Source organism: Ursus americanus, chromosome 2, assembly GCF_024610735.1.
Source record: "Ursus americanus isolate L20-20 chromosome 2, mUrsAme1.1.p, whole genome shotgun sequence".
Classification (NCBI taxonomy): Eukaryota; Metazoa; Chordata; class Mammalia; order Carnivora; family Ursidae; genus Ursus; species Ursus americanus.
The window spans coordinates 40,250,175-40,273,153 of NC_142128.1; the positions used below are offsets into that span (position 1 = coordinate 40,250,175).

Below are 22,979 nucleotides of genomic sequence, written 5' to 3' on the forward strand. Positions count from 1 at the left end.
TGAAGAGGAGAAGGGGCTGTAGAACAGACTGCCATCTTTTTTAAGTTTTTTATTTTTTATTATTTGAGAGAGAGCATGAGAAGGGGAGAGGAACAGAGGGAGAGGGAGAAGCAGGCTACCCCCTGAGCAGGGAGCTTAACTCAGGACTCTATCCCAGGACCCTGGGATCACAATCTGAGCTGAAGGCAGATGGGCGACCAACTGAGCCACCCGGGCATCTCAAAAGTGCCATCTTTTTAAGAACGTGGCAGTTAAAAGATGTCTCTGTGGTCTGCCTATTCTGTGTTGTGAAGTTACCATTTAGTTTTCAGCTTACCAGATGTCTGAGTCTCTAGCTCATTTGAATTTTGCTGAAGCTGCAGCTGGTTGCTTTAATTGGTCGAGGTGCTGGTAGGATTGTCACATGTCACCCACTTGACCCCTGATGGGTGGATTCGTGTGTGTGTCTTGGGTGTGAGATCACACTGTTTGGGTAGGTAACAGGCCTCTGCACCATAGACTCAGTACCTCTTTGTGGGTGCACCTGGGGCATTTGAGGATGGTCTGCTAGGATCCATTGTCCCTTATGAGCATAGGAGGCATGTGACGTGTATCAGTTTGCTGGCACCTTGATCCTGGCAAGGTATCACCCTGTCAGCAGAGTTGTCAGCTCTATCTTTCCAGGAAGTATGGTGCATGCAGACAAATGCTGATCATTTGTTTTCCTGATTGTTTGATTTGAACATAGTGAAGTGTTTATCAGGGAATATTTGGGATGACCAACAACAGGAAAGAGGTCCTGAATTCCAAAATTATGGAGTGAAATTGGGAGTTGGCCTCTGGGTCATTCTGCGTTAGCCTTTCTCCAGCACCCTGACGGGCTTGGCACCATCACAGAGCCTCTTTTCTGTCTTGACTGATGTCCAAGTATGCATTTATTTGAAAAGAGTGTTTAAGATTTCCGGAGGAGACCATAACCCTGTTGTCCATTCCAATGTCACGCTCATCCTTATAGAGGGCTTTCTTAACAGTTGACCTGCTCTCTCTGGCCATCTTTGGGCAGAGGGACATAGATTATCACCACTTGGTCTGTTGGCCTAACTTTTATCTGCTTTATATCCTCTCCATCCAAAGTTTTATCTTCTCTATGTTTTGGTGATAGATCACGTGATCCAGTCCTGTCATCCTGTGCTAAGCTCCCTGCTGTCATACTTAACACAATGCCAACATCTGCAGGTGGACTAGTGGGTGTAATTTCAGAGGTGCTGCTTGCCAACCACTGGTTGTAGCCTGACAGACACCCTATTTATATGTTTATCGGAAGTTATGCTGGGGCCTTTGGTCATGGCAAATTAACTGTCTAATACATGTGAAGCAGCTTATTACTAGTGTTTTAGTGTTTCCCCCACAGGTCTTTTCAGAGTGAGCAATTAGATTTCTAGCTTCTTTTCCTTTATCTCTTTGGGTAAGTAATAACCAGTTTTCCTGCTGCTTTAGACAGGCAATAACTAACCATGCTCACAGCTCTCAGTAATATTTGTTCTATTGTTTTGTTTTGAGGTGGAAGGGGGAACTCTACCCTCAGAACATGAGGGAATAATATTTACGTGGCTCACACAGACCAGTGAGTACATCATCGGCATCCCCACAGCTCACCAGAAGAGGGCCTCTGATAACTAGTCTCAGTCCAGCCTTTCCTACCCCTCAGAGAACACTATTATTTACGGCCAAAAAAAAAATCGGGAAATGTTATTGAGGGATGGGGGTCCTTTTACAAATTTTAGAAATAAATAGCGATGAAAAGACCATGTTTCTGAATGATCACTTGGTTTAACAAACTTCCCTTGATTTAATGTGATTGTTGATGTGCCAGCTGTAGTGTAGTTGAAGATCTTCCCACTGAACTTACAGGCTTTAAGAAACCGACCCAGGAGTGTATTGTCCTATTGAACTGACGGGTTCCAAGACCTTACTTGAAACTGACCACGCTGTCTGCTTCTCCTGAGCTAGGCGATGGATCACTTGGAGTCGTTCATCGCGGAGTGTGACCGCAGAACTGAGCTTGCCAAGAAGCGCCTGGCAGAGACACAAGAGGAGATCAGTGCGGAAGTTTCTGCGAAGGTATGCCTGGGTGACTTTCTCCTCGAGTTGTGTGTACAAATCAGTGTCTGGTAAAAACCAGCCTGCCAACAGACTAACAGCTTATCATGAGCACTGACTGTGCTGTCTTTCGGGTGGACAGTCCTTGCTGCCTCGGTGCTTCTTAGTAAGGAGAGAGAGCTGTCAGCAAGCTCTCTACCTCCAGGAGCTGCTTGCTGCCTCTGTCCCTCCCCCCACTGTACATATTTATTAAAGTTTGCTTTTTAAACACCCCCACAAAAAGCAGGAAATGGGGGACAGTTAGTTGGGAAATGGTTAGACACTGATGCAGCTGTCCTGAAGAATGAAGAAGATACATCTATGTGTTGTTGGCCTATCAGCACATCCTCCTTCGGTTCCCCGTCTTTGAGTGCAGCTGACGAGTCTCTTCAGTGTCCTTTCCTCTCAGTTTTATAAAAGCCTTGCTTAGGATATGTGTGTTGCTACCTTAAATCCTAAATTATTAGGCATTCTGCTTACGGTACAAGCTTGTGCATTTAATCCCGGACATTTTATGGCCCTTACCCGAAGGTTGAGTTGTGATAGAGGACGTGAGAAGAGACAGCCTGGAAAGTGACCACCATAATGACCTATGCCACCATGTTCGAAGCGACAGGCATGCTGCTCCTCTTACTGGAATGCAGCGCGCAAGTTTAGTTTAAGGTCAGAGTCACAGCGGTGCCAGTAAAGATGTCAAAATTGTTACAGTTTGCTTGTGATCCACTGAGGATCTTGGCTATTCCATTTAATTTTGGTAGAACAGAGCAGACGTACAGCAAGAGAAACACTCATTGTCTCTGTGTTTTAGATGTCTGCTTACCTGATTGTTCGTCTTCTTTCAGGCAGAAAAAGTACATGAATTGAATGAAGAAATAGGAAAACTTCTTGCTAAAGCTGAGCAACTGGGAGCTGAGGGAAATGTGGATGAATCCCAGAAGATCCTTATGGAAGTGGAGAAAGTCCGTGCAAAGAAAAAAGAAGCTGAGGTTGGTGGGAAAATGTCTTGAAGAAAGAGGAAATGTAGTAACCCCTGAATGTTGACCGTTTGGGCTAAAATTAAACTATTCCATTTTTTAAAAATTTTTATTTATTTATTTGACAGAGAACACAAGCAAGGGGAGTATGAGAGGGAGAAGCAGGCTTCCCATGGAGCAGGGAGCCCGATGCGGGGCTTGATCCCAGGACCCTGGGGTCATGACCTGAGCCGAAGGCAGATGCTTAACGACTGAGCCACCCAGGCGTCCCAAACTATTCCATTTTTTGAATATTGGGAAGAAATTGGAAATAGGGTGCTATGTGGACAGGGTTTGTGGGATTTAGTGTCTGCACATACTTGGGTTTGTGACTTTGCTCTGTTCCCTGTGACCCTTGTGTGACATTGGACCCATCACTTGCCAGCCCTGAGCACAACACCCATATGCAGTGCACAGTCCCAAGAGTGGAAGAGTCACTGCAGTGGTGTCATTTTACTCTCTGATCCTCTGGCTCTGTAGGGGTTTGCTGGGCTGTGGTGGTCACTTAGCTGGCGTGAGTGGGCCAGAGTTGTAGTGCAGGTTGCCCTAAAGAACAAAACCTGGGTGTTCTTGGTGACACTGCATCCCTGGTAGAGAGAACCTGTGCAGATTGAGGGTGGCATCCAAGCTGGGGTACCAGGCCAGGCAGAGTAGTGGAGAAACTGAGTCAGGGACTCAGTGTTTGTATTGTTGACAGCCGTTTTCTTCCTAGATTATTTTATCCATTGGATATGCTCTGAGTCTCGAGTCTTTACCACTGGAACTGGAAATGGCTCACATGGGCTTTGAGAATGGTGGGAACGGTAGAGTCAGAAGGAGGCGGGGATGGTTGTATTCCTGGAGTAAATGCTTGTTGAGCTCCAGCTGTGTGCCAGATAGTTTTTAGTTGTTATTTTTGGTTTGTTTGTTTTAAAGATGTTATTTATTTCAGAGAGAGCAGAGCAAGAGAGAGCATTGAGCGGCAGCGGGGTTGGGGATGGGGGTGGGGCAACAGGGGGAGGGAGAGGGAGAAGCAGACTCCCCTCTGAGTAGGGAGCCAGACACGGGACTTAATCCCAGGTCTGTGAGATCATGACCTTAGCTGAAGGCAGACACTTAACCAGTTGAGTCACCCAGACACCCCAGATAGTTTTTAGTTGTGAACAAACCAGAGGAGGCCCTCCTCATAGAGACAGTGCTGGGGTTGGGAGGGAGTACAGACAGAAGGGTATGTGAACAGATGGATAAGATTCAGATGAAGATAGGTGCTCAAAAGAAACGGGATCTGAGTTTGAGAGTGACTTTGTGTTGCCAGGGGTCTCCAGGTGGGGTTAGGGTTATCCTAGAAGTGCCCTTACCTGAGACCCACAGGCTGAGAAGGTTAGTAAGATTGGTGTGGTCAGGGAGGCTGGGTAGAGATGAGGAAATGGAATGTAGGTACCCGTGGTGCAGGTTCCTCTTTGGTTACCTCTGTACCCCTGGTTCAGCACGGTGCATAACACACCGTGGGAGCTCAGGAATGATTAACTGAATGCGTAAGTGGTGCTCAGGGCCTGTGGGTGCTAGAGCGATGCCCACTGTGGCGGTGGTGAGTCCAGAGAGCAGAAGGGTTACTGAAGATGGGGCCATGCTAGGGTTGGGGTCAGCAGCACGTGTCCGTTGGAGGGCGGTGCTGAGATACTGCTTCATACCTCTGGCAGAACAACACCCCCTTCAGTGATGTTCATAAATAATATAGTCCGTTCGTGAACACGAGAGGGAAAAGAGTTCACAATACAGATGGATGTTTTGTACGTAAAATGTATTCACGCCGAAACACAGATGGGGTCATGAATGTGACAGTTGCGGGTGATGTTTGAATCAGATCCCTTCATTGCCATGGAGGTGCGACTTGGTAAAGTTCCAAACAGTGTTCCCTGGTTGACAGAGTAGTTCTGTTTCTGGGAAGTTGGGTGTATATTTAAATTCTGCATTTTGCACAGGATTTGATAAGTCCCTGAAGTTTATTATAAATATAAGTCATGTACATGAATCTTTAACTTAGAATCTGAACTCTTATCTACTGAAATGGGAAATAAGTGTTTATGTGTAGAACAGAGTCAGGCTCCTTGCGTTGCTGACTGCTCTACCAGAAAGGCCAGAGAGTCAGGAGGGAAGGTCTGTCACCTCTTGGTACACCCCGAGACCCAGCCCTTCATGCTTCCAAGAGTAGAGCAGACACCAGAAATCCCTGGGATGGGTCAGAGATTTGTATGTGGATGTAAGTGATTGTAGATGATGGGTTCATCATGTGGATGTCTGCAGACAGCCCAGACAGGAGCAGGGCGTGGGATGCACAGCTGTTCGTGCCCAGGACTCGTAGCATCCTTACCCTGGCCATTGTCCTCCATCACCATCACTGAGAGTGCCCCCAGGAGGCAGCACCAGTTCTTTAAAACCAATGGGCAAGAGAGGATGGTGTGGGGGAGGCCTCCTCCGTGCTGATCTCTGGTGGTGTGGCACCTGTGGGTTCCTTTCTGCTCTCAGCAGGCAAGAGTGGTCAGTAGTCTCAAGGAATAATACAGAGAGATCCCGTGTGCCCTTTATCCAGTTTCCCGGTGATAACATTTTGAAAAACCATAACACAATACGATAGGATGTTGACAGTCACAATACGGGATATCCGTCACCACTGAGATCTCGTCCATGACCCTTCTGTAGCCATACCCATTTCTCTGACCCCTGGCAACTACAAAGCTCTCCTCCGTCTCTATATGCTGGTCATTTTAGGAAGGTTGTGTAAATGGAGTCATACAGTATGTAATCTTCTGAGACTTTTTTTTTTTCACTCAGCGTAGAGTTTATTTTGAAAGAAATTAGAGGTTGGTAGTCAAAGTTTCAAAATTACAGAAAGGGATAGAATATCACAAATGTTCGTGTGTCCACCATATTTATCATTTTTGCCTAAGGTTTTTGGTTTTTTTTTTTCTTTCTGATAAAATCTGTAGCACATCAGAATGGAAATTGAGGTTCCTGGTGCTTCCCTCTCCAGTCCCCTCCTGTTTCTCCCCAGAGGCAGGCATTAGTGTGCATTCAATTCTGTCTTTATCCTTTATTACATATGCTGCCCATAAGCTCTGTGTATGTGTGTGCGCGCGCGCACGCGTGTGCGTAACTTGTGCTTTTAAAAAATCCCACATAAATGCGGTGTATGTCTTTCTCGCTTGCATTATTCGCTCACCACTGTTTGTAAGGTCTCTGCTTGTTGCTGCATACAGCTTCCTTCAGTTTATTGCTTTAGGGTTCCGTTTCATGAACACGTGACTGTCCGTTGGCAGTTTTCTAGGTTATTTGTGGTTTCTCACCTTCACAGACAGTTCACAACAAGTGTCCTTGCACTTGTTTGCTGGCACATGTATGAGCGTGTTCCAGGACATATGCCTGGAAGAGTTCCTGGAAATGGCACACAGCTGTCTGGCTTTCACAGATAATTGAGTTGCACTCCCTGTTAGTTGTACCAACGTAGTCTCCTACCAGCAGTGAATGAGAGTCCCTGCTTTTTGATGTCTTTGCCAGTGTAGTGAGTGCCGTGGTATCTTATTTTAATCTGCATTTGCCAGGGAATTTTGAATACATGAATTAATGGAAGATCCCTTTATTTTTTTATTTTTTATCTTTTAAATTTTTAAAAAAGGTTTTATTTATTTATTTGTCTCGGAGGGGGCATGAGCACAAGCGTGGGGAGTGGCAGGCAGAGGGAGAAGCAGGCTCCCCACTGAGCAAGGAGCCTGATGGGGGACTCGATCTCAGGACTCTAGGATCTCGACCTGAGCAAAAGGCAGATGCTTAATCAACTGAGCCACCCAGGTGTCCCATGGAAGATCCCTTTAAATAAGGATCAGTGACTATTGGAAAGCATTTCTTTCTTTTTCTCTTCTTTCCTTTCCTTTTCTTCTTTCTTTCTCTCTCTTTCTTTCTTTCTTTCTTTCTTTCTTTCTTTCTTTCTTTCTTTCTTTCTTTCGATTTCATTTATTCATTTGAGAGAGAGAGACAGAGAGTGCACAAGCAGGGAGAGAGGGAGAGGGAGAAGCAGACTCTCCGCTGAGCCAGCCAGAAGCCCAGTGTGGGGCTCGATCCAGGGACCTGGAGATCATGACCTGAGCCAAAGACAGATTCTTAACATTAACATCGGAGCCTCCCAGGCGCCCCTGAAATATATTTCTTAAGCCTGGGTCTTGAAGGCGTGTTTTGACTTTGGCACCAGCACCAGGAGCCATGTCATGTTCATTTCTTCTGTATTTTATCCATTCTGACTGGAGTGGCTGCTGGAGGGGGGTGTGTTTTGCTCTGTTCTATCAGACATGTTCTTATTTGAAGAGAGTGTCTAATGTATTTGTCCGTCCAAATTTTAGCTTTTAGGGCAGCGTTGGCATACAGCTTTCTGGACGTTGGGACACAGTCTCCATGAGTGGCTCTTGTGTGTTTTGCTTGTTTATTTGGTTTGGGTTTTGTGCTTTATTTTTTTGAAGGCCCCTTTTGAAGAGTCTCCCTTGCTTCTCTGGTTCTCCTAGAGCTCTCCACTGCGCAGAACTGAGATCTGTCTTCCCTGTTGGCTTCTGAGAACAGACAACATCCTGCTTGTCTGAGAATTTTGAATGTTCCTTATTGCTTTGAAATCATGATTGTTAGTTCATTTCGTAAAGAAGCGATGGAAGTTGAGTCCGTTACAAATACCTGAGGCTTGTAAATGATCCAGTTTTTGTTTATTTAAGTCACCTCTATAGTCCCTTCAAATATTTCCATTTTGGGGGTTGAATATTTAGTTGTGGTTCTGTGTACCTCATTTTCATTGCTCTGTTCCCATTGTCCAGGAAGAATACAGAAATTCCATGCCTGCATCCAGTTTTCAACAGCAGAAGCTGCGTGTCTGTGAGGTCTGTTCAGCCTACCTTGGCCTCCATGACAATGACCGTCGTCTTGCAGACCACTTCGGGGGCAAGTTACACTTGGGGTTCATTCAGATCCGAGAGAAGCTTGATCAGTTGAGGGTACGTTAATATGTTGTTTCTGGAGAAACCCAAGAAGTCTTGCTATGTCTTCTTATTAACTTATAGAAAACCTTGAGTTTTGACCTTTTCTTTTTTTTAAAGATTTTATTTATTTACTTGAGAGATAGTGTGTGCACAAATGGGGGGGGGTGGCAGAAGGACAAACAGACTCCCTGCTGAGCAGAGAGCCTGATGGGGGGCTCGATCCCAGGACCCTGAGACTGTGAAGCAACTTTTGGCACTTAAGTGAGTGAGCCGCCCAGGCACTGCTGTTTTTGTCTTTTCTAAGAACATGCCTTGAGTTTTATAGTGAAGTATTCAGATTTTATCACTCAGATACACAAGAGAACTAAGGTCTCAGAATCCAAAGGGACCTTGGATATTTATTTAGTCTGCACTTGTTTGCAGGAAGAAAAACACAGAGTCTAGTCCTGGTACAAAGAGCTCTTGCATACCTCTGAAATAACATTTGGTTGGAGATGGGAAGAGCCAGTAGTCTCGTTTTTCTCTTTGGGCAGAGACGGATGCGTGGATAGTGGTTAGGTTAGATAGAAGATCACACTTTCTGGCCTTTGCCTTTGAGCCTCCTTGGAAGGACGAGAACATGGTGAGACTCTTTGGATAGTGCTGTTCCACAGCTGGCCATTTTGTCTCTTCCTCAAGGCTCCTCAGTTTCCTCGGTTAGACTCTGAAACTTATTTTGGGTATGGAACGCTCGGAAAGGTGAGCATGTTTCAGATATTTTGAATTATTTTTCAGACTGGTGGAGTCCTCCCTATTGTGTTTCGGGACCGCTAGGGTGGGGTGCTGGGAACTATGCAGGTCTTCCCTCCCAGACACGTGAAATTTGGTGGAGTCAATGGCACTTGACTGGGACTCTATGACAGTCAAGGTGGAGGGCCTTGTGTGACCCTAGAAGGAGCAGGGAGCAGAGCCTTGCACCTGAGGGGGCGTTGCCAGTAGGTGAGGTGTGAACTTGGCACTGGGAATGGAGCTGAGGTGGCAGCCACTGGCCTGAAAATATTTTGCTCCTGAGCTCCCAACAGAATTCTGAAAAGTGATACACTTTGTTACACATTTTTTTTTTTTAAGATTTATTAATTTGAGAGAGCATGCACGTGAGCAAGGGGAGGGGCAGAGGGGGAGACAGAATCGAAAGAGAATCCCTGGGTAGACTCTCCACTGAGCACAGAGCCCCCGAGATCATGACCTGAGCCAAAGTCAGGTGCTTAAGGGACTGAACCACCCAGTTGCCCCTTCCATTTCTCCTTTAAATTGTATTTCCATTTCATATCACCCCATAATTTTGCTTTGATATTTTTTTATACCTGAAAGCCTTTAATGTTTTTAACATGTATCTCTCCAACAGAGATGAGACTGTACTGAAATTTTCCCCCCTGAAACCTTAAGAACTTAAGTTTTTGGGTTTTTTTTTAAGATTTTCTTTTTCAGTAATCTTCACACACACCATGGGGCTGAAACGTAAAAACCCTGAGATCAAGAGCCACATGGTCTGGCTGAGCCAGCCTGACGTCCCTAAAGAACTTAAGTATTAACTAGAAAGCATGCTTTATCTTTGCAGTATGAGTTGTACAAAGTTGACCAAAACAACACAAATACATTACCGATTTTGGTAATGGCTATTCAACTAACAACAGAAAACATGTTGGAAGTGCACCTCTAAACAGGCAGAAGGGTGAGAGTTCTGGGCCCTAATCAGAGATGGCTTCATTTCCAGTGGCCCCAGAGGTGCTCACACCTCCAGGCCATACGCCAAGGTAATAGCGATGCAAGGCCTTCTCTCTTAGGGGTGGAAGAACAGTGTCTAGGAAGTAGAGAGGTTTGGAAAGGAGTTAATAGCACACCATAGCCTTGTGCTTGGTCATATCCCCTTTAGGAAGAGTGTGCATGTAAGTCGAGGGGCCGAAACTCCCATCCTTAACCTTAATGTGTCCATCCTTGTGTGCCTGCTCAGGTCCAGGACAAGTGAAGCCAGGGGTGGAGAGCCAGAGACGCCAGACAGGAGGGCTCTCACACCTTGAGAGTGCTTTGAGGAGGATAGCTGGCCCCTCTCGCTCAGTCCTTGCTGTACCCTTTTGTTCGGGGGCCTGGTTCCAGTCTCTCCTGAGATGTAGGGTTATCCTTTGTGCCTTCATGAGCACGAGAAGAATGGTGACCCTTTGTCTCCCGGGCCCTACTTTACTCCCCCTTAGGGCTTCATTCCATCAGCAGAGGGGTGGGGGCATCAAAAGGCTTTGGGTTGATATTGGGGGTGGGGTTATGTAGACTGGACCTACTGCTTTGAGCTAAGCTGTGTCAGTAGTGTTCCATAGTGGAGTTTTTCTGGGATGCCTCCAGCGTCTTCTCTGTTGTGTCACCATCAAGCCTGATGAGCCAAGTATTGAGCTTGGTGTTAAACACCAGTTGCGGGTGCACCTGGCTGGCTCACTGGGTAGAGCACGTGACTCTTGATCTCGGGGTTGTCAGTTTGAGCCCCAAAGTGGGTGTAGGGATTACTTAAAAATAAAATATTGAAGAAAGCAAGCAAACAAGAAAGCCAGCCGGCTGTGGAGTGTTCACGGTCTGTCTCCCCGGGCCTGCTGTCCCCATGAGGCCGGGTCTGAAGCCAGTGTAGCGCTCAGCACTCCAAACAGGCTGCTCCTGGGCTGCAGAATACGTTTGGTCAGACATGCGTTTTTTACTGGGAAGTGCGTGCAGTCTCCTTTGGGTAAAAAATGAACTTTCTGGATTTGTGTGAAGCAAAAGACCAATTTCTGAGACTTAGGCTATAGCCCCTCTTAGAGTACACAGTTGTCACTGAGTTTATAAGGTGAGTTTATGAAAGCGTTGTTTTCATGTGTTTTCTGTTAGGAAGTTTTAAAGGGGACTATGTTCCTGTTTCCTAAGAGTTTTTTTAGATATCTAAATTACTAATAAGTGAGGTCATATAAAAGTGCGCTTTTTTTTTCCTTAAGATTTTATTTATTTATTTGACAGAGGTAGCTAGAGAGGGAACACAAGCAGGGGGATCTAGAGAGGGAGAAGCAGGCTTCCTACTGAGTAGGGAGCCCGACGCAGGGCTGGATCTTAGGACCCTGGGATCATGACCTGAGCCGAAGGCCGATGCTTCACTGACTGAGCCACCCAGGCATCCCATAAAAGGGCTTTGTTAAACAAATATTCATACTCTAGTTGGTATAACTTTTTCTTCTCTCATTTTCCTACTATTTGTTTATTTAGAAAACTGTGGCTGAAAAGCAGGAGAAGAGAAATCAGGATCGACTGAGGAGGAGAGAGGAGAGAGAGCGAGAGGAGCGACTGAGCAGGAGGTGAGTCCACAGCGCACACATGCCCAAGGGGGCCTGCTGCTTCCTTGCAGTCTGGCTTGTAGCAGTTGGGGTCGGCCACAGACCTTCGTGGCCCTTCAAAGACGAATAAGCAAACATGCAGCCTGTTCAGAAGAGCGGGGTTTCGGCTGGCCTGGGGGGAGCGCTGTGTGGTGCGGACAGTGGCGACCTGACTCTGCCTCGGAACGTGTAGGGGAGGGCTGAGCAGTCGAAACAGGAGAGGAATCTGCGGTGCCCTGACCTGCCTCATGGGGACGCTCAGGTGACAAGTTGGGCAGGAGCTGAGACTCTCTGGAGCTGGAGCATGCTCTGTCACAGCCATACTTGCTGAAGGGAAAACCCATCAGGGAGGGGCCTTAGGTCTGAGCCGACTCTGGAGTTGACTGAGGGTTGTGGGGCCCTGCTGAGAACAAGCGTAGGTGGTAAGGGTGGAAGCAGCGAGAGTCCTGGTGAAGGAGCTGCCAGTTACAGGTGAGGGTGAGAAGGGTCTGGGTGTGTTGTGGGGGTAGAGCTGATAAGATTTGCTGGTATGAGGTGAGGCAGGCAAAGGGGGAGTACAGCTGGCCTCATGGGTTCTGGCCTGGAGTTGCCACTTAGGGTGATGGTGAAGACTGGGAGCAGTACTGGGGTGAGGAGGGGGTGGTGGGGAGTAGAATTTGGTTGTGGCCGTATTTCAGTTTGAGGTGCTTGGAGACATCTGGTCAGAGTTCATGGAAAAGGCTGGAGCCAGGACTGTACTGTCATGGGGTACAGCTCACTGTCCTCGAAAGGCCCAGAAGCTGGGCTTTCCTGGAGGAATTTGTGTATAATTCAGAAATGACAAATAAGTGTTTGTTGTACTTTTTGTGTTTCTTTTCATTACTTTAATTATCTAACAGATTTTGGTTGTAAAGAGACTCAAACAAAAACAAAATAGATTGAAACAGTATAAAAAGGTATTAAGCAAAACACTTCAGTCCCTTTTTTACACAAAAGTGACCACTGCTCTGGCAGGGTGTGTATGTGTATGGGTCCATGTGAGACTTTCCCCAGCAGTAGTGCTCTTGACAGATAAGGTGTCCTTGCAGTGACATGGCATAACGCAGTAGCCTTTTTCTCTTCCCTACCTTCGTAATCTTGGCCCATCCCCACCCCCGCCTCTGGCAACCACCAGCCTGTTCTGTCTGCGAGTTTGGGTTTTTTTAGATTCTGCGTATCACTGAGATCATACGTTACTTGTCTTTCTCTGTCTGACTGATTTTATTTATTTATTTATTTATTTATTTATTTACAAAGATTTTATTTATTTATTTGACAGAGATAGAGACAGCCATCGAGAGAGGGAACACAAGCAGGGGGAGTGGGAGAGGAAGAAGCAGGCTCATAGCGGAAGAGCCTGATGTGGGGCTCGATCCCATAACACCGGGATCACGCCCTGAGCTGAAGGCAGACGCTTAACCGCTGTGCCACCCAGGCGCCCCTGTCTGACTGATTTTAAATAGCATAATGCCTTCGCGGTCCATCCATGTTGTCACAGATGGCAGGGTGTCCTTCTGTTTTGTGCTGGAGTAGTTCGCTGTGTATATACCTCACATCTTCTTTATCCATGGATCTGTCGGTTGACACTTAGCTTGTCTCCGTGTCTCGGCTCTTACAATTAATGATGCACTGAACATAGGGGTGTGGAGGTCTTTTCAAGACAGTGATTTTATTTTCTTTGGATAAGTACTCAGAAGTAGGGTCATGGGACCACGTGGTAGTTCTGATTTTAATTTCTCGAGGACCCTCCTTACTGTTCCACAGCAGCTCTACCAGTTTACTTGGCCTGCCAACAGTGCACGAGTGTTCCTTTTGTCCATGTTCTCACCAACACTTGTTATTTCGCACCATGTTTGTTTGTCTTATTGTTTTGTTCTGTTTTATTTGTTATCTCTTAAGGCTTGGGTGGGTGTTGCTTTTCTAACAGGTGTGAGGCCATAATATCTCATTGTGGTTTTGATTTGCGTTTCCCTCGTGATGAGCATCTTTTCGTGTACTGGTTGGCCACTTGTGTGTTGGTTTTGAAAAAATGTCTGTTTGGATCCTCTGCCTGCTTTTTATTTTTTATTTATTTAAAAAAAAATTTTTTTTAAAGATTTTATTTATTTATTTGACAGAGACAGCCAGCAAGAGAGGGAACACAAGCAGGGGGAGTGGGAGAAGAAGAAGCAGGCTCCCAGCGGAGGAGCCCAATGTGGGGCTCGATCCCAGAACGCTGGGATCACGCCCTGAGCCGAAGGCAGACGCTTAACGACTGCACCACTGAGGCGCCCCTAAAAAAATTTTTTTAAGACTTTATTTATATTTATTTGATAGAGAGCAAGAGAGAGAAAAACACAAGCTTGGGGGAGGGGCAGAGGAAGAGGGAGAAGCAGACTCCCCACTGAGCAGGGAGCCAGACACGGAGCTCCATCCTGGACCCCAAGATCATGACCTGAGCGGAAGACAGGCGCTTAACTGACTGAGCCACCCAGGCGCCCCAAGACCCTCTACCTACTTTTTAATGGAAGTTTTTTTCCTGTGGAGTTGCAGGCCTTCTTTATGTATTTGGATATCGACCCTTGTCAGGCATTTGGCCCACACGTTTTCTCCCTCTGCTAGGCGGCCTTTCGTCTTGTTGACTGTGACTGTACTGTTCAGAGGCTTCTTAGTTTGATGCAGCCCCACTCGATGTTTGCTTTTGTTTCCTATCCTTTTTAATTTCAATGTATTTATTAGAGAGAGAGAGAGAGAGAGCGGTACGCACAAACAAGGGGAGCAGCAGGCAGAGAGAGTGGGAGAGGAAGAAGCAGGCTCCCAGTGGAGAAGGGAGCCCGATGCGGAACTCGATCCCAGGACCCTGGGATCACGCCCTGAGCAGACGCTTAACGACTGAGCCACCCAGGCGCCCCTCGATGTATTTTTTAGATTTATTTATTTATTCGTCAGAGAGTGAGAGAGCGCGTACACACAAACAAGGGGAGCAGCAGGCAGAGGGAGAAGCAGGCTCCCTGCTAAGTAAGGAGCCCAATGTGGGACTCAATCCCAGGAGTCTGGGGTTATGACCTGAGCTGAAGGCAGACGCTTAACCAACTGAACCACCCAGGCGTCCCCAATTTCAACTTTTGATGTTTCTATAAAGCTATTTTTGTTTTTTGTGGGGTTTGTGGGTTTTTTTAAAGATTTTACTTATGGGACACCTGGATGGCTCAGTCAGTTAAGCATCTGCCTTCGGTTGGGGATATGATCCCAGAAGAGTCCCACATTGGGCCACTTCCTCAGTGGGGTGTCTGCTTCTCCCTCTGCATGCCACTCCCTCTGCTTGTGTGCGTGCACGTGCTCTCTCTCTCTGACAGATAAATAAAATCTTTAAAAAGATAAAGATTTTATTTGAAAGAGTGAAAGAGAGCATGAGAGCATGAGCAGCGGGAAGGGCAGACAGAGAAGCAGACTCCTCACTGAACAGAGAGCCCAGTGCTCAGTCCCAGGACCTTGAGATCCTGACCTGAGCCAGAGGCAGACTCTTAATCAACTGAGGCCACCCAGGTGGCCCAATTTTGGTTTTTTTTTGTTTTGTTTTTTATTCTGTATTTTATTTTATTTTAAGAATTTATTTTTATTTATTTGACAGAGAACACAAGCAGGGAGAGCAGGAGAGGGAGCTTGATCCCTGTACCCTGGGATCATGACCCAAGCTGAAGGCAGATGCCCAACTTACTGAGCCACCCAGGCGCCCCTGTTTTGTTTTTTAAAGATTTATTTATTTGAGGGGTGCCTGGGTGGCTCAGTCGTTAAGCATCTGCCTTCGGCTCAGGGCATGATCCTAGAGTTCTGGGATCGAGCCCCACGTCAGGCTCTTCCACTAGGAGCCTGCTTCTTCTTCTCCCACTCCCCCTGCTTGTGTTCCCTCTCTCGCTGGCTTTCTCTCTCTCTGTCAAATAAATAAATAAAATCTTAAAAAAAAAAAAGATTTATTTACTTGAGAGGGGGGCGGGCAAAGGGAGAGAATCTTCAAGCAGACTCCCCGCTGAGTGGAGCCTTACGTGGGGTTCAGTCCTAGGACCCTGAGATCATGACTTGAGCCAAAATCAAGAGTTGGTAGCTTAACTGACTGAGCCACCCAGCTGCCCCATAAAACTATTTTTGAAAGAGTACAGTAGTGGTCATCCTTATTTTGATATGTTTGAGTGGTTTATAAAATTCCTTAGAATTCGTAGGACAAGGAATTTAATATATAAGTATTAGTAGGTGTTGGAAAAATTGCTTTCCAAGAAACTGGATTGGATCATCCTTCAGGTGCATGTTGTGTGAACATCTCCTGTCACATCCCCTCAGCACATTTTGCTAGTGATCTTGTTAATTTCTGCTGTAGAACAGAGTGTAAAAGGAGAACCTGTTGTGTCTTGTATTTCTTGGATTGCTGGTTGGTTATATATGTCCCAAGGAGGTCATGTGACCCTCACCTAGTAATGGACCTGTGTCTGGAAATCGAGGCTTTGCTTTAACTTTGGTGACTTTAGATCCTGTCCAGCGTTGCAACTGCTGTGTGACAGTCTGCATAGCTGTGTGAGTGACTTTGAAGAGCCAGTTGTTGAACTCAGAGTATAGCATTTGACCCCTGGGGTTTGGGGGCTGGCCATACTATGAGCATTGACACTTGGAGCTGTGGGCCCGAGAATGGGTGAGCCTCTAGAATATAACAGGACTCAGTGGGAAGCCGATACTCATTCCCCTTTGTAGACTGTGGGGTGGGGCTGTTTGGGGTAAATTATTCATCCTTTCTTTTTTTTTTTTTCTTCCCATTTTAGGTCTGGATCAAGAACCAGAGATCGAAGGAGGTAGGTTTCCAGATCCATTAACATGTTCTCAAATGCCCTTTTTCCCCCCCCACGGATTTTTTTTCTTTTTCTTTTTTAAGATTTATTAGAGAGAGAGAGAGAGGGTGCACGTGGATGGGTGCGCAGCAGAGGGAGATGGAGAGTCCCGCAGACGCTGCCCTGTGCGTGTAGCCTGACGTGGACCTCGATCTCATGACTCTGAGATCACAACCTAAGTCAAAATCAAGAGTCACTTGACAGACTGAGCCACCCAGGCTCCCCTCCACATGCATTTTTCCTTAATAGTTAACTTTTTAGCTTCACACTTGTTTTCTGGTGGGCAGGGCTAGTGAGGGACCAAGCTTGGGCCCTATCCATCTGTTGTCAGGTTGATTGGGGCTTAGTGCCACAGAGGGACCCACTATAAATGAGAGAGGATGTCAGAAGGTACTGCTGAGGCCTGTGGGGTGGCAGGTGTTTCCTGGCAAGGTGTTTTCAGGAAGCATCAGTGGGAGGGGGCCATAATTCTGAATTGATGCGACTATTGTGAGCCCCAGGCGTAAATTTGTTAGGAGGTGAGGGGAGATGCCACTGAGGCATCCAGCAGAAACTACTGTGAGAGAAGGACTATCAGGATGGGGCAGTATGGCCTTCAGAGCCTTCTGGTTGTCTGCTGCAGGTCACGCTCCCGGGATCGGCGTCGCAGGAGGTCCAGATCTGCCTCCAGGGAGCGACGAAAGTTGTCCCGATCCCGGTCCCGAGACAGACACCGGCGCCACCGCAGCCGTTCCCGGAGCCACAGCCGGGGCCACCGCCGGGCTTCCAGGGACCGGAGTGCGAAATACAAGTAACTACTCTGACTCCTTCAGTAGCTGCAACCAGGAGTGAGCCCCTTCTCTTTGTGTTCCCAGGGTCTTCTGGGGGTCTATCACTGGGGCCTGTTGGCCATACCTGATAGGGATGGGTCTGGGGCTTTTGTTCAGGAGCCTGGCTGGTCATCTGTGGAACTGAGTGTTGGAGCCTTGAGGAGTCACGAATGGGGCCCAGAGCACAGGGAGCTGTAAGCTCAGAGCAGCAGATGGATTCAGGCCTGAGACAGTTGAGAGGCTGTGGAGGTGGTTACATGGGCACAGCTCCCTTGTGACCTGCCACATGCTTGGTGTCCTGTCAATACACAGAGCCCCTGGGATTTGTGTCCTGACCAGGCCTGCTTACCTCTGTTGTGGTTTTCTTAAGGAAAAACAACCCAGAAAACGTTCATAGTCGCACTGCGAGGTTAGCACTGTGTAAGCACCGTGGGCGCCTTCGCGTGCTTGATCGCAGCCCTTTTCTCTGCGTTTATGCAACGAGTCCGACTCCACACGTGCGCTTCGTGGTTCTTTGCTTTGTTCATGTTGCAGCGATAGCCTACCCCGTTAGGAGAAATCTTTACAGATGGCACTTTTGAGTGGCTGCTTGAACACTCCCTTGTAGTGGCTTGGGCGCTAGATGGCTGCCCTCTGCCTGCCGAGGGCTTCCCCACGTGTGCTGCGTCTCGGCCTTTCCTGACCTGATGTTGAGGGTCCAAGTTGCCTGTGGTCAAGGAGCCAGCCAGAAGGGGGATGCCGGCCTCCTCTGAGCCTCTGGTTCTCGTTTCCCAGGTTCTCCAGAGAGCGGGCATCGAGGGAGGAATCCTGGGAGCATGGGCGCAGTGAGCGAGGGGCCGCTGACTGGAGGCTGGAGAGCTCCAACGGGAAGACAGCTTCGCGGAGGTCGGAGGAAAAGGAGGCTGGCGAGATCTGAACCTACATCTGGGCCTGTAAATAATCTGATAAACATTCGACACAGCCTAAAGTTACCCTTTATATTTGCTGAATACAACTCATCTTTTGTAGTTTACAATTTCTATTGTTTTGGAGCTAGCTGTGAGTTTCTAGAGATGTACAGAGTTGCTCCTGTATTCTGGGGTTATGTTGAGTAGGAATAAATAAATCTGACAGACGGCCTCCTTACTGCTGCGGTGGGGTCTCTGTTGTCCCTCTGTGCTCTAGAGACTTCACCGTGGCCTTCCACACTGGGTGTTCTCCGTGAGCTTTGCTCACCCTCAGAAATTATGACTTAACTGTTAGATGTTCCTTTGACTCTTGGCATCTGATATGCCTGCCGCCCTGCCCTGAGCATCTGGTGTGCAATGTGCAGGGCTGTCTGCTTGCTGGGCTGCACAGCCGCCCCTCGATGCAGACCACAGCAGGCTCTGCGGGGGAGAAGGGAGGTGCCCCATTCCACATCCACTTCTTTAGGAAGGCCTGCCCGTCTAGTCTGCTGTTAGCGCGGCCTCAGCCTGGGTCCAGTGAACCACACTGCAGCTCCCCCTTTGGGAGTTACTTAAGGACAAAGAAAGGCCTTTGGACAACATCCACATGACAGTCACAAGGACGTAGTTCAACTCAAGAGAGCCTGGTGTGGTAGCCATGCTCTCAGCCGTTCGGCCACATTTATTAAGAGACCAAAATGAGCCCTTCTGAAAAGGATAACAGGGATCTCTTTTCACTTTTGGAGGCAGGGGTTGGTTTATTCTAGGAGGGAGTTTCTGATGGCTCAGTGTGGAAACAGTCATCCCTACTCCCTCTGTGCAGAGGTTGGCTCAGTGGGCATGTGGTCACTGGGTTTGGGTCTTGTGGCCCCCATCACCGTAATGCGGCTGGTAGTCCTGCTGTGGGCTCTTCTGCCAGAATCTGGTGCTCCTGCAGCATAGGTTTTCCCTGGCTGAGTGTCATCAGGGTGTTCCTCGCACTGCCCTTGTCTGGGGCCCAAGCTAAGCCAGGGAAAAGGGGCCTTGCTGGAATATACTCGCTCGCGGGGGTGGGGGTGGAGGTGGGTGCTTCCAGAAAGCTAAGGGTAAAGATCTGCTTGGTAGGTAGTGTAGACCCCAAGCTAGTTGAGTAGAGGTGTGTCCTCTAGGGTTTGGGAAGTAGACGCAGGTAGGTGCAAAGCCATGAGTGGGTTAAGGGTGGTCCTAAGGAGGGGAGGGGCAAAGGGGATGAGGCCTGGGATCGTGGATGCCTGACTGCTCTGCTGCCTGGCCTGCGCAGTCAGAAAACAGGCTGAAGCAGGCAGAAGACACCCCAAGTCAGGCAGCATGAGAATGCGCAGCTAGGAGCCGGGATGACGCCTCCATCCCTCATCTCCTTGAGGGGTGGGCTTTTAAAAAAAAAAGTAAAATACACAAAACTTAACCATTTCAGTCGTCATTAAGTGTGTTCATGTGTTGTGCAGCCATCACCACCATCTGTGGAGGAGTGGTTTGAAAAGGCAGAGTGAAGACATCCCTGGACTTAGGAGTAGTAATGAGGTGTCAGCTGCAAAGGTAAGGCTGAGGTTGAGACAGTTGTAGAGCACCTGGAAGCTGTACCTACTCCCCCCACACGTGGGTGTTCCTAGTCTGTCTGGGAGCAGGTGGTCTTGAGCTTTTGAGCTTGGCTCTTCAGCCTTGTTGCTAGGGGCACCCACCTGTCCCTGGTGCACCCGAGGCCCCTGAGCCTCATGGGTTTCAAGTTCTGCCTGTTGTCCTGTGTGTAGGAGTGTAGTGGACACATGGTCTTGGGCCCTGGGCAGGTGGAAAGGAGGAAGTCAGATTGACGAAGGCCATGCATAACACTCCAAGGACCCCGTAGCTCACCCCAGTTGGGTTCCAGCAGAGGAGAGCTCCCAGATGGGGATGTGGAGGGTGCGTAGGGGAAGTCGCCCATAAATGATAAGGTTGCTGGGGCCAGAGGGGTCACTACCCCACCCTGAGTCCTGTTGAAGAATACAGAAATGTGGGAAATACTTGTTTACATAGAAGCAGGGATGCAGGTCAGGAGGCAGTCGCAGTCCTTGAGGAGATTTGAGTGGGTCAGGCCAACAGGTGTAGATCCTCCAGGGCTCTGAGACCATGGTGGAGTCCAGACTCTTGATGTCCACCCCAGGGCTGTGTGGGGCCCTCAGTCCCTCCCAGACCCTGTTCTTGAGGATTCCCTGCCTTCTGTCCAGTGGTGGAGAACACAGTGACCAGTACCTAGTGTGGGCTGTGGCATGTCCTAACTGCAGAGAGGCCCCGAGCTGTCCTGCAGGACACCTGCAGGGACTTCTGGGGCCACCCTCCAGACTCAAAATAGGGGTCTCTAGCCAGGCCCAGAACTACAGGCTGGTGAAGGGAGGGCTGGAGTGACTGTGTTGGCCCTGCAGCCTGTGTGGGGGCCCATAGGATCCCCAGCAGGGCCCAGCCTTGGGGTACCCGCCCTGGGGTTCACTGTGTCCTGTGGATATGTGGAGATCCTCCCTAGGATAGTGGGATACACTTGGCTGGGAGCACTCTGTGCGAGGTCGTACCCAGGTGTGATGGGAGCAAGTGGGAGAGGGGGTGTGCCCCACAGTGCTTTGGAAGGGACCCTCACCTAGGAATGGGATGGTGGCCGCAGTGGGGTTTGGGACCTGCATGTGGTCCTGCTCAGGAAAGACTTGGACAGTTGACTCAGGCATAAGAAAAACTTGGAGGACTTAGAACAGGTTACTGCCCTGCCTCCCCATCCTGATTTTCTGGGGAGGACCCTAAGAGTGTACTTATTTTATTATTTTGTAGGTAGATTTTTTTTAGTTTAAACACAAAATTCAACATGTTGACCGCTTTTAAATGTATAGTTTAGTGTTTTTTAAGAAATGCACAATGTTACACTCTCTAGTTTACCACTGCGTAGTTTTAGAACATTTCTTCACCCCCAAAAGGAAACCCAGTTACCCATTGGCAGTCACTCCCCCGACACCAGCCCTAGACAGCCACTAACCGGATTGCTGTGTCTTTGGATCTGCCTATTGTGGACACGTTATGTAAGTGAAAGTGCACAGTGCGTGACCTGTGACTAGCCAGCTCCTTTTACTGAACAGTGTTTGCAGGGTCTGTCTGCACAGTAGCTTGTGTCAGTACCACAAACTCGAGTCTCCCTGGGCTGCTGATGCTGTGGCCAGGAGCCGGAATGGGGGCAGCGGGGGTGGGGGGTGATGGGAGTTGGGCTTCAGACCCTAAATGGCACTTCTTCTGGGATGTAAAGTGAGCTGCTTTCTGAGTCCTTAAAGCAGGGCCCCAGCTCTGGCCTTCAGGGCACACGCCAAAGGTAATACTTGGCCTTAGGAAAGGGGGATTGAGGAGTCATCCTCAGTTTCTGGCACAATTAAATGCTTTTATGTCCACTGCACAGTCCCTATACCAGCCCCACAGGCAACCCTTCTCCTACTTGCCTCACATCCCCACAGGTGCTTAATCTGGGCATTCTCAGGCACATGAGTCTATGGTCCCACATCACCCTGTGTGCTGTATCACAGGTGACAAAGCTGATGGCTACTTACACGTGCAAGGTCTCCCGGGTGCCCATGGTCCCTGACCCAGTCGTGCAGTAGGACTGACTGTCCCTACAGGAGTGCCAGCCCAGGGGGCCAGCCCTCCCTGAGTAACACAGGAGCTCCCAGGGAAGGCTGAGGGGTCCCTGGGAATCCCTGGATTTCCTGGGCACCAGAAGTTCTCTCGTGCTTTCTGGCTCCTTGTTTCTGCCCTTCTCTGTTTCCCTCCCTGGGGCTAATCCTGCTGAGCCTGTGGGTTGGGACTGCTCTCCCAAGGTGGTCGTGCAGCGGGAGGGGCCACTCATGCTCACATCCATGGGAGGAGCAATGGTGAGGGGCTGGTGAAGAAGACTTCTGCCCCTCCCCCCATCCTGCCCTTCCCCTGACCCAGGCACCTTTTTTATTTTTATGGAGATAAAATTGATAAATGGTATTAGTCTTAGGTGTACGATGTAATGATTGAACACGAACACGTGTATAGCAAAATGGTCACCACCAGAAGTCTACTTAACATCTGTATCAAAAAATGTTTTCTGGTGATAAGGACTCCTAAGCTGTACTCTGAGCAGCTTTCAAATATACACTGTGGTGTTATTGTGTATGTAATAATGTAACAAATAATAAGGTACAGTGTTGCATATATAATACTGCATATGTAACTGTAATAGTGCAGTGCAGTATTACGTATATAATGCTGTATGGAACTATATAATATGTGGTGCAGTGCCGTGTTACTGTATGTATAAATTCTGCAGGACTATGTAATACGTAGTATGCTATTGTATATATAATACTGTATGTGTAATTAGGTAATGCAATGCAGTATTATATAATACTATATGTGTACTTATGTAATGTATAACACTACAGTATTTTTTTTTTTAAGATTTTATATATTTGAGAGACAGCGAGAAAGAAAGCGAGCACAAGTTGGGGGAGCGGCAGGCAGAGGGAGAGGGTAAGCAGACTACCCGCTGAGCAGGGAGCCTGATGTGGGGCTCGATCCCAGGACCCTGGGATCACGACCTGAGCTGAAGGCAGACGCTTAACCTACTGAGCCACCCAGGCGCCCCTGCAGTTTTGTTGTTGTTGTTGTTGTTTTAAGATTTATTTATTTGAGAGGGAGAGCGTGAGCAGGAGGGGGAGAGGGAGAGAGAATCTCAAGCAGACTCTGCACTGAGTGTGGAGCCCAACATGGGGCTCCTTCTCATGACCCTGAGACCACGACCCAAGCAGAAACCAAGAGGCAGTTGCTTAGACATGCTTAGATGCTTAACCAGGTGCCCCAGTGCAGTATTTTGTATATATAATACCGTGTATGTAATGTAA

At 48.2% G+C, this 22,979-nt stretch overlaps 1 protein-coding gene across 5 annotated transcripts in view; it reads left to right on the forward strand.

Moving 5' to 3' along the window:
• The window catches only part of LUC7L (LUC7 like), a 39,450-nt gene extending 21,161 nt beyond the window's left edge, over positions 1–18,289 (forward strand). For 4 of the 5 annotated variants that reach the window (XM_045784506.2, XM_045784504.2, XM_087854301.1 and 1 more), the window contains 7 exons: positions 1,990–2,100; positions 2,961–3,104; positions 7,961–8,137; positions 11,378–11,466; positions 16,290–16,319; positions 16,978–17,145; positions 17,939–18,289. In XM_045784506.2, the coding sequence (XP_045640462.1) occupies positions 1,990–2,100; positions 2,961–3,104; positions 7,961–8,137; positions 11,378–11,466; positions 16,290–16,319; positions 16,978–17,145; positions 17,939–18,080 (861 nt within the window). In that variant the 3' untranslated portion in view covers positions 18,081–18,289. Of the gene's footprint in view, positions 1–1,989; positions 2,101–2,960; positions 3,105–7,960; positions 8,138–11,377; positions 11,467–16,289; positions 16,320–16,977; positions 17,183–17,938 lie in introns of all 5 variants that reach the window. The other variant, XM_045784505.2, reaches the window with a different exon arrangement.
• The last annotated feature ends 4,690 nt before the right edge of the window (positions 18,290–22,979 follow it).